At 46.2% G+C, this 12,033-nt stretch overlaps 1 protein-coding gene across 6 annotated transcripts; it reads left to right on the forward strand.

Annotated features, from left to right (window-relative positions):
- The first annotated feature begins 513 nt into the window (after positions 1-513).
- On the forward strand, positions 514-9,329 carry nab1a (NGFI-A binding protein 1a (EGR1 binding protein 1)). Of its 6 annotated transcripts, none has more exons than XM_035521075.2 (9): positions 514-948; positions 1,032-1,124; positions 4,389-5,116; positions 5,415-5,545; positions 5,662-5,716; positions 6,933-7,052; positions 7,456-7,558; positions 7,917-8,096; positions 8,246-9,329. In XM_035521075.2, the coding sequence occupies exons 1-9, from the start codon at positions 927-929 to the stop codon at positions 8,320-8,322; spliced, it is 1,509 nt and encodes a 502-aa protein (XP_035376968.1). In that variant the 5' UTR covers positions 514-926; the 3' UTR covers positions 8,323-9,329. The 6 variants fall into 6 exon arrangements, with proteins under 6 accessions (XP_035376968.1, XP_035376971.1, XP_035376972.1 ...); XM_035521078.2 differs by adding an exon at positions 3,802-3,881 and having other exon boundaries at positions 516-1,162; XM_035521079.2 differs by having other exon boundaries at positions 516-1,162.
- The last annotated feature ends 2,704 nt before the right edge of the window (positions 9,330-12,033 follow it).

A 12,033-nucleotide genomic window follows, 5' to 3' on the forward strand; every position in this document is an offset into this window, starting at 1 on the left:
CCGAGTTCTCACACAGAGTTGTGTCTGAGGTGAAGTATGCGTGAGAATTTTTTTTTGCATAGTTGACGATGTTGTGTTGGGTGTGTGTGTGTGTGTGTGTGTGTGTGTGTGTGTGGCTTAAGATGATTCCCACTCAGTAAAACTGGGAAACGCGTTTCTATTTTCCCTCCCTGACCGCTCATCATGCAGACGTGGCCGCTTTGAATTCGAAGTGAGGAAGGTTTTATAAAATATAAAACATTTTATTTTCCCGAAGACTGTAATGGCTTATTAAGATTTTTTCCCGAAGAGTCCTTAAAGGAGCATTTCTTAGTGGGGTGGCTGTGTGTACGTGTGTACGTGCGTGCGTGTGTAATGGAGAACAGTGTGAGGCTTTGTGTGCATCATTAACCTCTATACTCGGTCCCTCGTTGCAGAGTTAACGTGGGCCGCCACCGCCCATACGACCGTTCCCATGACAGGTGCATGCTGGGAAGCTGTGGGGGCGGGACTGGCGGGGGCGACATTTTATCCTCGTCTGCCCAAAACATTCAGAGGTCAAAGATGGGATTTTATTTCACAGTGGTCCTACGTTGTGGCAGGGGTAGTGCAGTGGATATTTGAATTGTGTAGGTTGATTTAGCACACGGCTTAGGGAGCATGTGGAGGGAACATAGCGAGTATGGGGGCAGAGGGAGGCGTGAATCGACGAGCAACAAGTCATCTGGCTGAAGATTTGGAGCGCACACGTCCAAACAGATGTCCATTGAGCTTTGGTTCCGGCTTCTCGATAATATGTAAATTTTAAAAAATTTAGTTCTTCTATAGTTCCGACAAAATGCCATAGCTGAGTAGAGCTCTTTTGGTAGTAGTTGTTTTTTTTTTTTAGGGGTTTTTGTTTTGTCTTTACAAAGAATGGATTTAAATGTTTTCTAATTCACAAAGTAATGGATTTCTGTGGAAGAGTAGGTAGGTTGGGAATAGTCTGTTCTTCAGTTTTATAAGATCTTATTTAGATCCAGCCTCTCTCCTGAAGATCTACCACCCTGTAGAGTTTAGATACAACCCCTCTCCTGGAGATCTACCAGGGTTTACCTTCGGTCCTGGAAACGTACTGCCTTGCAAAGTTTGCTTCCAGGACACAGGCAAGGAAACACTGCATCAGACTCTGCTGTTGTATACGGTAACCTGTTCTGCTCATCGTTTTCTCTCGGGTGGGTGGTGAGGGGCTTAACTCAACCGGGCTCTCTCTCGTCTGCATGTTCTTATTCCAACGAATCATGCCAGTCCTCTACGTCTCTCGAGTGGGATCCATATAAGGGCGTTTGCGCTTCCTGTCCTTTGATGCAGCTCTGCCGTTGACATCACTCTGGCGTCTCGACTGAGTCATTGTGTGCGAGGGATGCCCCTGCACGTGCCTGAGTAACATGGGACCTGCTTCAAACGACGCCTTGGCTTTCGCACACACACGCACACACCAAACGTAGTCAGCGGTGGGGTCTGGTGGAAACTCTGAGGAGTCACTGGAGACCCCGTTGACCAGATTAAGAGGTGTTAAATTAAACATAGCTCATCTCACAGTGCATGTGTGACCATAGTGATGAGGAGTGGGGGGGGGGACATACACACCCTCCAGCCTGGTGATATATGCACCCACCATTACAGCCATATGTGCATTCTACACTAATGCCTGTGTGTGTGTGTGTGTGTGTGTGTGTGTGTGTGTGTGTGTGTGTGAGAGAGAACACCTACGCATGAGACTGAGCACATCTGCGTAGGTGACAGGGTGTAGGTGGTTTGTGTAGGTTGGGATGCCTGACTCACACTGGCTCAATGTAGTAGGAGAACCTTTGTGGGGCCCTCGTTCACTTTCTCTCTCTCTCTCTCTCTCTCTCTCTCTCTCTCTCTCTCTCGTTCTCTCTCGCTGCTGCCCTCCTTCTCTCTCTCTCTCTCTTTCTCTCTATCCCCCTCCCTCTAGCTCTCGCTTTTTTTTCTCTGTCATTTTCCCCCATTTTTGCTATCCACCACCGCCGACGCCCCCCCCCCCCCCCGATTCCTGTCAGGTTTATGTTTTCACTCCAGTCAGAAATTAAACCTTGTCCACGCCTATAGAGGACTGAAGGGTATCATTAACTACCCTGCTCTTCACACACACACACACCCGCAGGGCCCCAGGAAGAATCCGCGTGTAATATGAGAGTCTCTATGCTGGCTTCTCCTTCTTTCAGAAGAAAGCCACGGTTTCATATTCCCCTAGTGATGGCTTTATTTTCACCCAGTGGCACGCCCGACTGGGCTGCGTGGGGGGTATTGGGTGATGTGGGGTGGTGGGCCCTGTCCAGCTCCAGTTTTGGAGGAGGTCAGGCGTTGGGACAACCCTGACCCCGCTCTAGGGATGAGATCGAGCACTTGAGACAAGGGTTCTTCACCAAGTTGACAAAGATTGCTGAGATGCATTTCTCTCTTCTTGGGAGGGATGGAGAGCTAAAACCCACGATGCCAAACACACTGACTTGCTGTTAACTTAAAGCGGTCGAAGCTCAGCCGAGTTCCTAAGCCTCGTATTTTTGCTCTAAATGTGCAGCATATCACTTACTTTATTTGTTAAGGAGGTCAGGGTGCGAACGACTGGAAAGTTGGTAAAGAATGTGGTCATCTGTGCACACCACAGTCTTCATTCACACGTGCAAGGTGCATGTGGTTTTGTGTTTAACCGGAAGATAATCATCTCCAGGATACTGCAGTCGTGCACAATATATCCGAATACCGATGGCATACTTTTTTTATTTCGAAACCCACTTTATGGCAAAGTAATAACATGTAGGTTAGCGTGCGCAGGTTTGCAGCACGTATGTCTGTGACTATTATCCAATGGTTTTCTTTCTTTGGCTGGAAGTTTTGGACTTGATGTTTCCTGTAACACTCGTTATGGCTTCTTATAACATCGTACATCTTCAGAGTGGTCGTACCCCAGACCATTCATGGTACCACATACCATGTATGAGACACATAAACCAAACTTGAAACTTGAAACTTGAAACTTGAAACATTCAAAAATAAACTGGAGAGGGGTGCGACTGAATGCAAATTTTACAGTCCATGATTAATTAATTGACTTTAAAATGTATTTAGAACTTGTTCAGAAATTAACTACCTAAATACATGTAAAAAAAAAAAATAAAAATCTGATACTAATCTGATTCTACTAGTGGTTACTGAATTAGATTCTCTTTCCTGGATTTTTTCGGTTTTTACACATCATTTTGTAATGTGCAGTTCATAGCAGTTCATAATTTAATATGCAAAAAAGTGAACCTGGTATAATCCTACAATTGAACAGTTTCTGTAATGTAAAGTTAAATATTTCAGTGGGAAGTGAGAAGAAAAGTTAAAATAGCAGTTTTATTCAATCTAAATTGATTTGCATATCTACGTCTTTTGCCCAACCGTACCCGTAAACGTACGGGAATGCACACCGCACGCTCCGTACACGCAAAGGTGGAGCGCGCTCCGGTAAACTCTGAACTTTTCCCCATGAGTACACGCGCTGTCCGGCTTCTCCCGACGAAGACGCGCGCGCGTCAACGGCTCGCGCCGCCCAACTCTCGGCATGCGCAGCGCAGCGGCCGCCCACGCGCCGAGTCCGCCCACGCGATGATTTGCGTCAACCAGCCGCGTGGGAGTGAGACAGCGATGTAGAAACGGAATATCCCTGCTCAGAACGTAGGGGAGGGGGGCAATAACACGGGTGTTCTCTCTCTCTCTCTCTCGCTCTCTGTCTCTCTCTCTCTCTTACACACACACACACACACACACACACAGCACGAACGCGAGCACTGCGCACCTTCTGTCCAGGCTGCAGACCGCACGGACGAGGCTCGCGCGTACCTCGCGAGATAAAGGTAAGTGAATCAAACTTCAAAGCAGCTGAAGCGGATACGAGGGAGCTGAGTCAGATATTTGTGCTGCAGGTCTCGGCGACGGTTTGAATCGGGAAGTGCAAACCGAATAACGAAACGCGCTCACGTTTGACACTCCGTCGCGTGCGGGGTTTTTGGTTATTTGTTTTTGTTTAGTTGGGGGGGGGGGGGTGTTTTGTTTTTTGGGGACGGGTGCGCACTCAAATCGGAGAGACAGCGAGAAATCACTTGGATTGATCGAAATCTCTTGAATTCTAATTGTGGAGATCGATACCCCGATGTGACGAGTTTAATGTTTCAGCCCCTGTTGTGTGCGCGACAGGCTCTGGTGAGGCGTAGCTCACTTATTGTATTATAACGTTTCGAGTCCCAAACTAAGTTTGAGAATGAAGAGTTGAATCAGTAAAAGGAAACCACAGTAATTAAGTACACTGGCGTGTGGTTTCCTCTCTCTCTCTCTCTCTCTCTCTCTCTCTCTCTGTTGTTTAGTTATGGCAAGCTTGTTGCCCCGCTCTGTTGGGGAGCTTCAGCTCTACCGCGTCCTACAGCGAGCCAACCTGCTGTGCTACTACGGCGCTTTTGTCCAGCAGGGCGGCGACGACGTCCAGCAACTCTGCGAGGCCGCAGAGGACGAGTTCCTCGAGATCATGGCCCTGGTGGGCATGGCAACAAAGCCGCTCCATGTGCGGCGCCTGCAGAAGGCGCTTCGCGACTGGGTCACCAACCCCACCCTGTTCAACCAGCCTCTGACCTCACTTCCTGTGTGCAGCATACCTGTGTACAAGGTCCGCGAAGGCTCGCCGGCTCGGCTGCCCGCCGCCTCGAGCCCAAGCTCTGCTGCGCTAGAGGGTGGAGAGAGCGGACCCCGGGGTGGGAGAGGTACCCCGGATGGGCCTCCGGGAGCTGGCGAAAGCCGGTCTCCACCCGCGTCTTGCTCGCCTGCCTCAAGTGGAGAGACAGCGGAGACCCTGGACCCCGGGGTGGCCGAGCATGTTTCCGAGTGTGTGGAGAGACTGGCCCCGACGCTGCTCAAGAGCAACCCGGTGGAGGTGAAGGAGCGTCTCCGTAGCAACAGGAGGCTGAGCAGGGCACTCAGCCATCTCGGTGCCCTGAGCGAGGGTGACCCACGGAGAGAGGCGCAGATACGCAAACACAGCGCCATCTACAGGCACCTCGACCGCAAGAGGGAAGATGGCAGACAGTTAACCACGCACGAGGTGAGTGTGTGTGTGTGTGTGTGTGTGTGTGTGTGTGTGTGTGTGTGTGTGTGTGTGTGTGTGTGTGTGTGTGTGAGTGCTAGTGCGTGCGTTTGTGTGTGTGTTTTTGCGTAGCTGACAGTGCTGTGTTGGTGTAGCTGACGGTGCTGTGTTGGTGTAGCTGGCGGTGTTGTGTTGGTGTAGCTGGCGGTGCTGTGTTGGTGTAGCTGGCGGCACTGTGTTGGTGTAGCTGGCGGCGCTGTGCTGGTGTAGCTGGCGGCGCTGTGCTGGTGTAGCTGACGGTGTTGTGTTTGTGTAGCTGGTGATGAACGAGGCTGCAGCACTACTCTGTCTGAAGGATGAGGCATTGCTGACTCAGAGAGAGCAGCTCTTCTCTCTGGCCAGACAGATCTCACGAGAGGTCACCTACAGACACAACGTCAGGACAAGGTTATACACACACACACACACACACACACACACACAATGAGGCACAAGAAGAACTAGCTACTTCGCATGGTTCACATACCTTAGTTTCTAAAGTTAAAATTCAATGTCCATTTTAGGTCTGGAGAAGATGATGAGGAGGAGGTGTTTGCTCCTAAACGAATTAAAATTGAGGTGGGTAGTGACTCTCTCTGTCTCTCTCTCTGTCTCTGTCTCTCTCTCTCTCTCTCTCTTTTCTCTTTGCTTTCTCTCTGCTTTCTCTTGTGACTCTCTCTGTATCTTTCTTTGTATGTCTGTCCAATGATTGAGCTTTTTTGTTTCAAGATAAGCATCCAATTAGTTCATTTTGTACTGCTATAGATGTCTTTTGACTTAATAAAAATTAAGTCATAGGACTTCAGATCTTATCTCTTCAGATCTAAAAAAAAAACCCCAACTTCCTATTTGTGCAAAAAAAAAAAACAATTTGTTAAAGTGTCCTTCTGTTTTTGCTCTGCATGTATACAAAGTGTTTGATCAGTTCAATAACTTCCATGTTACACAAAGCAGGTTTTTCTGGGCAGTGTTCTGCTCGTAAACCAGTGTAAACCCATGAGCAGCAGCTGAACAGGAGTCGGAACAGTTATGTTTCGTGTTTTAATGGTACCCTTTAAGAGTCATTCTTCAGGTATGGCTGATACAGGCCAAAATGTATCGTGATACTGGAAGACATCATTATATTGCCCACCTGTACTACCTTTAGGTGGGGGATGGGTTACAGTTACAGTTACAGGTGTAACCCGCCACCTTTAACGCATGCGAGCAAGACCTGAAGAATGCTGTTTTAATTTTTATTCAATCCATTTGGATTCACTTCATTTCAGTTCAGTTCAACAGTGCTTTTTAGGCATGACAAATATTCACGCTTGTATTGCCAGAGCTTTGTTTGAGAATGTAACTTGGTAAATAAAAGGTAGATTTAAATAGATTTAATAGATTTAAATTGTTATATATGTAAATCTGAAGATGACTCCAGGTGAGTAACTGCAGTGTACTATAGTAAGAGATGTAGAGATATTTAAAACTGGTGAAGTACGCAGAGTTTCCAGAGAAACAGGACGTTTGGGACAGAGGACATTCATCAAGAACTTTGCTTGCACAGCTGGTGAAGGACCTTTGAATAAAAGTTTCTGTTTTTCTGGAAACTGTGTGTTTTACTACAATTATTTATATATATATATATATATATATATATATATATATATATATATATATATATATATATATATATATATATATAAAATATTATATTATATTGCCAAAGTATTGCCAAAGCATTAGAAAGACAATGAGCTTGAACATATTTGGTCGTGGTATTATTATTTGTAGTAATAATAGTGCTGATCTTCAGGACGATGTGTGCGGTATGGAAGACTCAACGGAGCTCCTGAATGTGCAGCAGGAGTCACTGAGGGAGCGGCTGGTGGACACTGAGTGGAAAGGAGATGAGAGCATCAGGCATGCCCTACAGGTACCGTGGCCCAGCAGGCAGGCAGCAGTGACTGGGAGACACTGAGACGGGCTTCAGTCTCTGACTGGGAGACACTGAGACGGGCTTCAGTCTCTGACTGGGAGACACTGAGACGGGCTTCAGTCTCTGACTGGGAGACACTGAGACGGGCTTCAGTCTCTGACTGGGAGACACTGAGACGGGCTTCAGTCTCTGACTGGGAGACACTGAGACGGGCTTCAGTCTCTGACTGGGAGACACTGAGACGGGCTTCAGTCTCTGACTGGGAGACACTGGGCTTTGTAAAACAGATTGATTGACACATAATGTGTGGGCAGCTGTTAAATACCGAATAGTAAAATGCTGATTTAGAGATTTGTGTATGTGTGTGTGTGTGTGTGTGTGTGTGTGTGTGTGTATGCAGGTGCAGCTGCAGCTCCAGGAGATGCTTCAGAAAAGTGGGGCTCCTCAAGATTCCACTGGTTACGTCCCTGATCTCACCAACCCCAGCAACTCCTCACCAGGAGGTACATTTTAAACCATCTCTCTCTCTCTCTCTCTCAACAAGGAAGATAATGGGATCGCTACTCATTAGGGAGGTATTGATGTACAGAAGTAGTGGATGTCTTCAATTACATTTGTGCAGTTACTCTGTCACATCTGGTCGGGCATGAAACTAATTATGAAATTAGCCAGTAAGCATTTAATGTGTAGTAGGGACTGAACTTCCTCCCTCTCTCTCTCTCTCTTTCTCTCTCTCTCTCTCTCTCTCTCTCTCTCTCTAATGCTGTCTCTACAATGCCATCTTTCTGTAATGGAGAACTTAAGTGAGATTTCTCGTAACTGTTTTTTGTGTGCGTGCGTGCATGCGAATTTCCTCTGCAGCTGAGAGTCCTCAGAACTCGGGTGGGATCAGCCAGAGCATCTTTAGCGGGGACATCCCGCTCGGTCGGCAGTTAGCGCATGAGCTGAAGCAACACCTGAAACACCGACGGAAGCAGAACTCACAGGATGCACGGCGGCGTCATGATCGCAGCTCGGGGGCAGAGCAAACCATGACATCAGGTGAGTCGTTTACGCCCTCAGCCAGTGAGCTTTGGCTACAGCCGGAGTTTTGAGGGCACCGGGTGTAACGATGCCGCAGTATGATTAGCTGCTAATCGTAAAGGGCCTTCGGCAGTTAATTGTCTGGTGGGCTTTGTGTTAAACCTCAGAAACTGGAACGTCTCCAAGGGAACTGTGCCTCGTGGGCCACATGAAGATCAAAGCAGAGCCAGAAGAGCCCAGATAGCAGTGAGCGGCATACGTCGTGACGGCACACGTGAGAGCACGCGGGCCTCTGTGCGTGTGACCTGCTGCTGTCTGTCAGCGGGGATGTTTCACTCTTTTGCCTTAAAAGACCTAGCTGGCCTAACCATTATGTGGGTTGGCCTACATGCAACTGTGCACTAGTGGTTTTCTATGTTTTCCTTCTTTTTTAAGAAACTATCATGTTCTGTTTGAATACAGCCTGTTACATTGTGCCTGTTATGTTTTAAATACAGTTTCTTTGTAGGACATGATTTTGGAGTGTTTTAGATTCTAAAAGAGTTTTGGGGGGTTTTTATTTTTCACCACTGCACGTGTTTTTTGTTTTTTTGTTTTTTTTAATTTCATGTTTTAAATAACAAGGCCAGGTTTCAATAACACCAGACAACAGTCAGTTTTAATGTTTCTTGAGGTAATATACATGCCAGGCATTTGAACCAATGGCAGTATGCCAGTTTGTCCTCTGAATGAAGTTTGGAAGCTGGAACAGAGCAGTAGCACGTAACGATGTGTTGGTAGGTTGGTGGGTCCTTCTCTCGTCCCATGTTCATTGAATATAGTGTCCAGTGTTCAGCAAGAGTCCCTGTGTCTCGCCGTTCCGCTTTTTGGGCCGACAGTCCTCGACCTGATTGCTCCGATACTGTTCCTCTTCCTTCTCTTCTTGATCTCTTGGAAGCGCAAGCCGCTTGCCATCATCCCTCCCCAGGCCTTTGTGCCTGACGGGGAGAGTGAAACAGGCCCGAGAGTTTTTAACGACATGACCCGCGTATCATTGAGAAACCCTGGCCTGAGTGAACCCGAACACGCAGTGCTTATTCAGTCCTACTGTGGGAATAACGCAAAAATAGACCGCAGTCCAGTGCACGCAGCTGAGCGAGAGGAGTGCTGCTTCTTTTTTCCATTTGCTCTTATATGAAGTAAAATCCTTGTTGTCTCAACACTAATATATTTGAATCCCTAAAAATAAACTTTATTTTTTAAATACGAAAATTGGGTCAGATTTCTGTTTCGTTTGTCACCTATGCAACGTGAGCTGCTTTTCTTCTGCAGTAACTTTCTGTCGATTGTCACATATGACTTCTCTCTCATACCCTGGTTTTCAGATGCTGGAGATTTCTGCGTACTCTTCCTTCCTGTGTGTGGTTCTGAAGCCTGCTTGCATGCAAATCGCACACATGCACACAGACAGGGCGGGCATGTCAGCAAAGTCGCCCTGCAGTGTCCCTGGACATACATCACCGAACGCCCACCAGCCCTGTCGTGGGAGGCGCAGTAACATCACCGCGGTAACCCTGGCGTGTGGGCAGTGCTAAAACTTGTGGGCGGCGATATATATGTCAGCAGTGCTGGGCCTAGTCGCTCTGATGCAACACTATCGCTGCCTCAACTGACAGAGAATCAAAATTTTCACGAATGTCTATAAACGTGTATTCGCAGCTGAAAGTGTGTTGTCGTCCCCCGACACACAACCCTTTAAAGTTGCGGGAGGTGGGGTGGAGGCAGGAGATCCCGCAAATGATCCTTTCCTGCTCAGAAAATGTCCTGTCAGTGGGATTTATTCATTTGCTGAGAGACATTTAAAGAGCTGCTTTCAAAACAAAAATAACAGCCATGGTAACAGACGTCAGGGGGCGTCTCGGTGCTTTCTGAGAGCAAAACCAGCATGCTGTTCAGAACCCCTGTTCAGTACCCTTACTGGAGGATCAGCACCCTTCTCTCCTCTAGCGTGAAACAGTATCGGTACCACGGGTCAGAGGGAGGTTTTCAAGTAGGTGGGTTTACAAACACTATAGACAGCAGACACTGTTCATGTTCTGCTAGCAATGTGGCAGGTAAGATGTTAGCTGACAGAACAGATGCAGGCGAGGGGGGTGTGTGAGGTGGGCGGTTGTAGACGTCAGAGATACAAGATAATTGAGGAATTTTTCCTTTTTTCCACCACCAATTTAAATACAAAATGTCATTAATATCCAACAGCCTTCGGTTCGGGGTTTATAGAGCAAAGTATTTCTCTAAAAGTAAATAATCAGTTACGTATCGTATTTTTCTGGTGTTAATCCCAGACTCAGATAAGCCTTGTAGAAATAATGCACCTGTTTCCTGGACCCAGATAAAGACTAGACTAAAAAAGACTTTCAATGGTGATTCACCACTGACACCACTGAAGTGAAACAGTGTTATGTATATTTTATGTATTGGTTTTTATCTAAAGATACTGTGTCAATATCACCAGTTATTTACAGTTGTTTTCCCCCTTTCCAACCAAATGGGAAGGAAGCAATGTAACACAATTCTCAGTTGCATTACCAGATGTTTCTCGCTTTCGGTTACAAGCATGGCATTGTCCACAAGGTGGCAGAAAAGTGCATACAATTCTTGTAATGACGCAGTGGTTCAGAGCACTTTTAGGTATAGATCCGTATTAAAAAATTCGGAACACAGTATAGAGCAAGCATGCATCCAATGCTTAAGGGCATTCACATAGGCTATACAAGGCGTGTTTCCATGTTAGGCTCCCGCTCTATGGAGAATAAACTGGTTTATTTGAGGACTACAAATCAGTTGGAATGTTTATTTCAAGTGAGCTGCACTTTATAGAAAAATTATTAAAGTAACAAATAATCACTTCCATATATATCGTATGCTACTTTTTGGTGGTAGAAATGACTTTACTGGTATGTATTTAATTGGGATATATTAAGTAAGGAAATTTTTCAATTTAGGCTTCTATTTTGATAAATTAAGCTACAGAAGCTGGACATTTTCTAAATTAAATGTTTATTCATATAAGCTCAACAGTATTTATATGTTGTTAAATAGCAAACTGCATGAAATGGTAGCCTACCTCAGTATTTTCTGAAAATGTCTGAAATGTTTTCTGGAGCAATGGAATATATTCCCTGTCTTTCCCCACACTGCGATGCCACGGCCCCTACGATATATCTGGGAAAGACAGGCAATGCTTCAGCTCGCTGCTGGAGTAATGCAGCAGGAACAACAATCAAAAGGGAAGATGGAAGGAAGACTACTCGTTTCTGCAGTTCAGGAGCACTGTAAATAGGTGTGTGTGTGTGTGTGTGTGTGTGTGTGTGTGTGTGTGTGTGTGTGTGTGTGTGTGTGTGTGTGTGTGTGATGTATATAGGCCACCACTGGGACTGTTGTATCAGCTGGGCTCCATGTTTAAATGGCTTAAAATTTAGACGGGGCTCGCTGAAATTAATTCCTCTATGAAACTTCGTATGTAACCCTTTATTCAGCCATTCAGATTTCAGAATTTAATAGTATTCTTTTTATCTGTCGGTGTGTCTGTCTGTCTGTCTGGTCGCTCTACAGATTCTAACAGTTAAAGAAGAGCCTAATGAAATGAGTCACGATGTCCTGCGTAGCGCTTTAAAAAAAAATAAAATAAAGTTTTTATTGTCTTCGTTTATTCAAAGAAACCCAAATTTTGGTGTCATTTAAGAAAATATTACACCAAAGATGATCATTAATATCTTTCTTTACACATTACACAAAATCAACCTGTCAGTGTCTTCATTGCATCTCCCGGGCGGTTTTGCAAAGGACAGTACGATGGAGTAAAGATGAGTGACTCACATGTCCGCCAATCAGTGTCATGCAGCACAATCTACTGGCCAATAGCATTTCAGAACAGCCTGAAGGGGCCGTGCTTGTCAAGTGAGGAACGCCCCTG

This window comes from Electrophorus electricus, chromosome 23 (genome assembly GCF_041902795.1).
Source record: "Electrophorus electricus isolate QZ-2024a chromosome 23, ASM4190279v1, whole genome shotgun sequence".
NCBI classification, from domain to species: Eukaryota; Metazoa; Chordata; class Actinopteri; order Gymnotiformes; family Gymnotidae; genus Electrophorus; species Electrophorus electricus.

Bases quoted from the DNA above. Each gene is read 5' to 3' on its own strand.
- nab1a (XM_035521075.2), top strand. From the start codon at position 927: ATGGATTTCTGTGGAAGAGTAG. The intron at 949-1,031 runs GTAGGTTGGGAA...ACCACCCTGTAG, and splicing joins GGATTTCTGTGGAAGAGTAG to AGTTTAGATACAACCCCTCT. The intron at 5,117-5,414 runs GTGAGTGTGTGT...GTGTTTGTGTAG, and splicing joins GACAGTTAACCACGCACGAG to CTGGTGATGAACGAGGCTGC.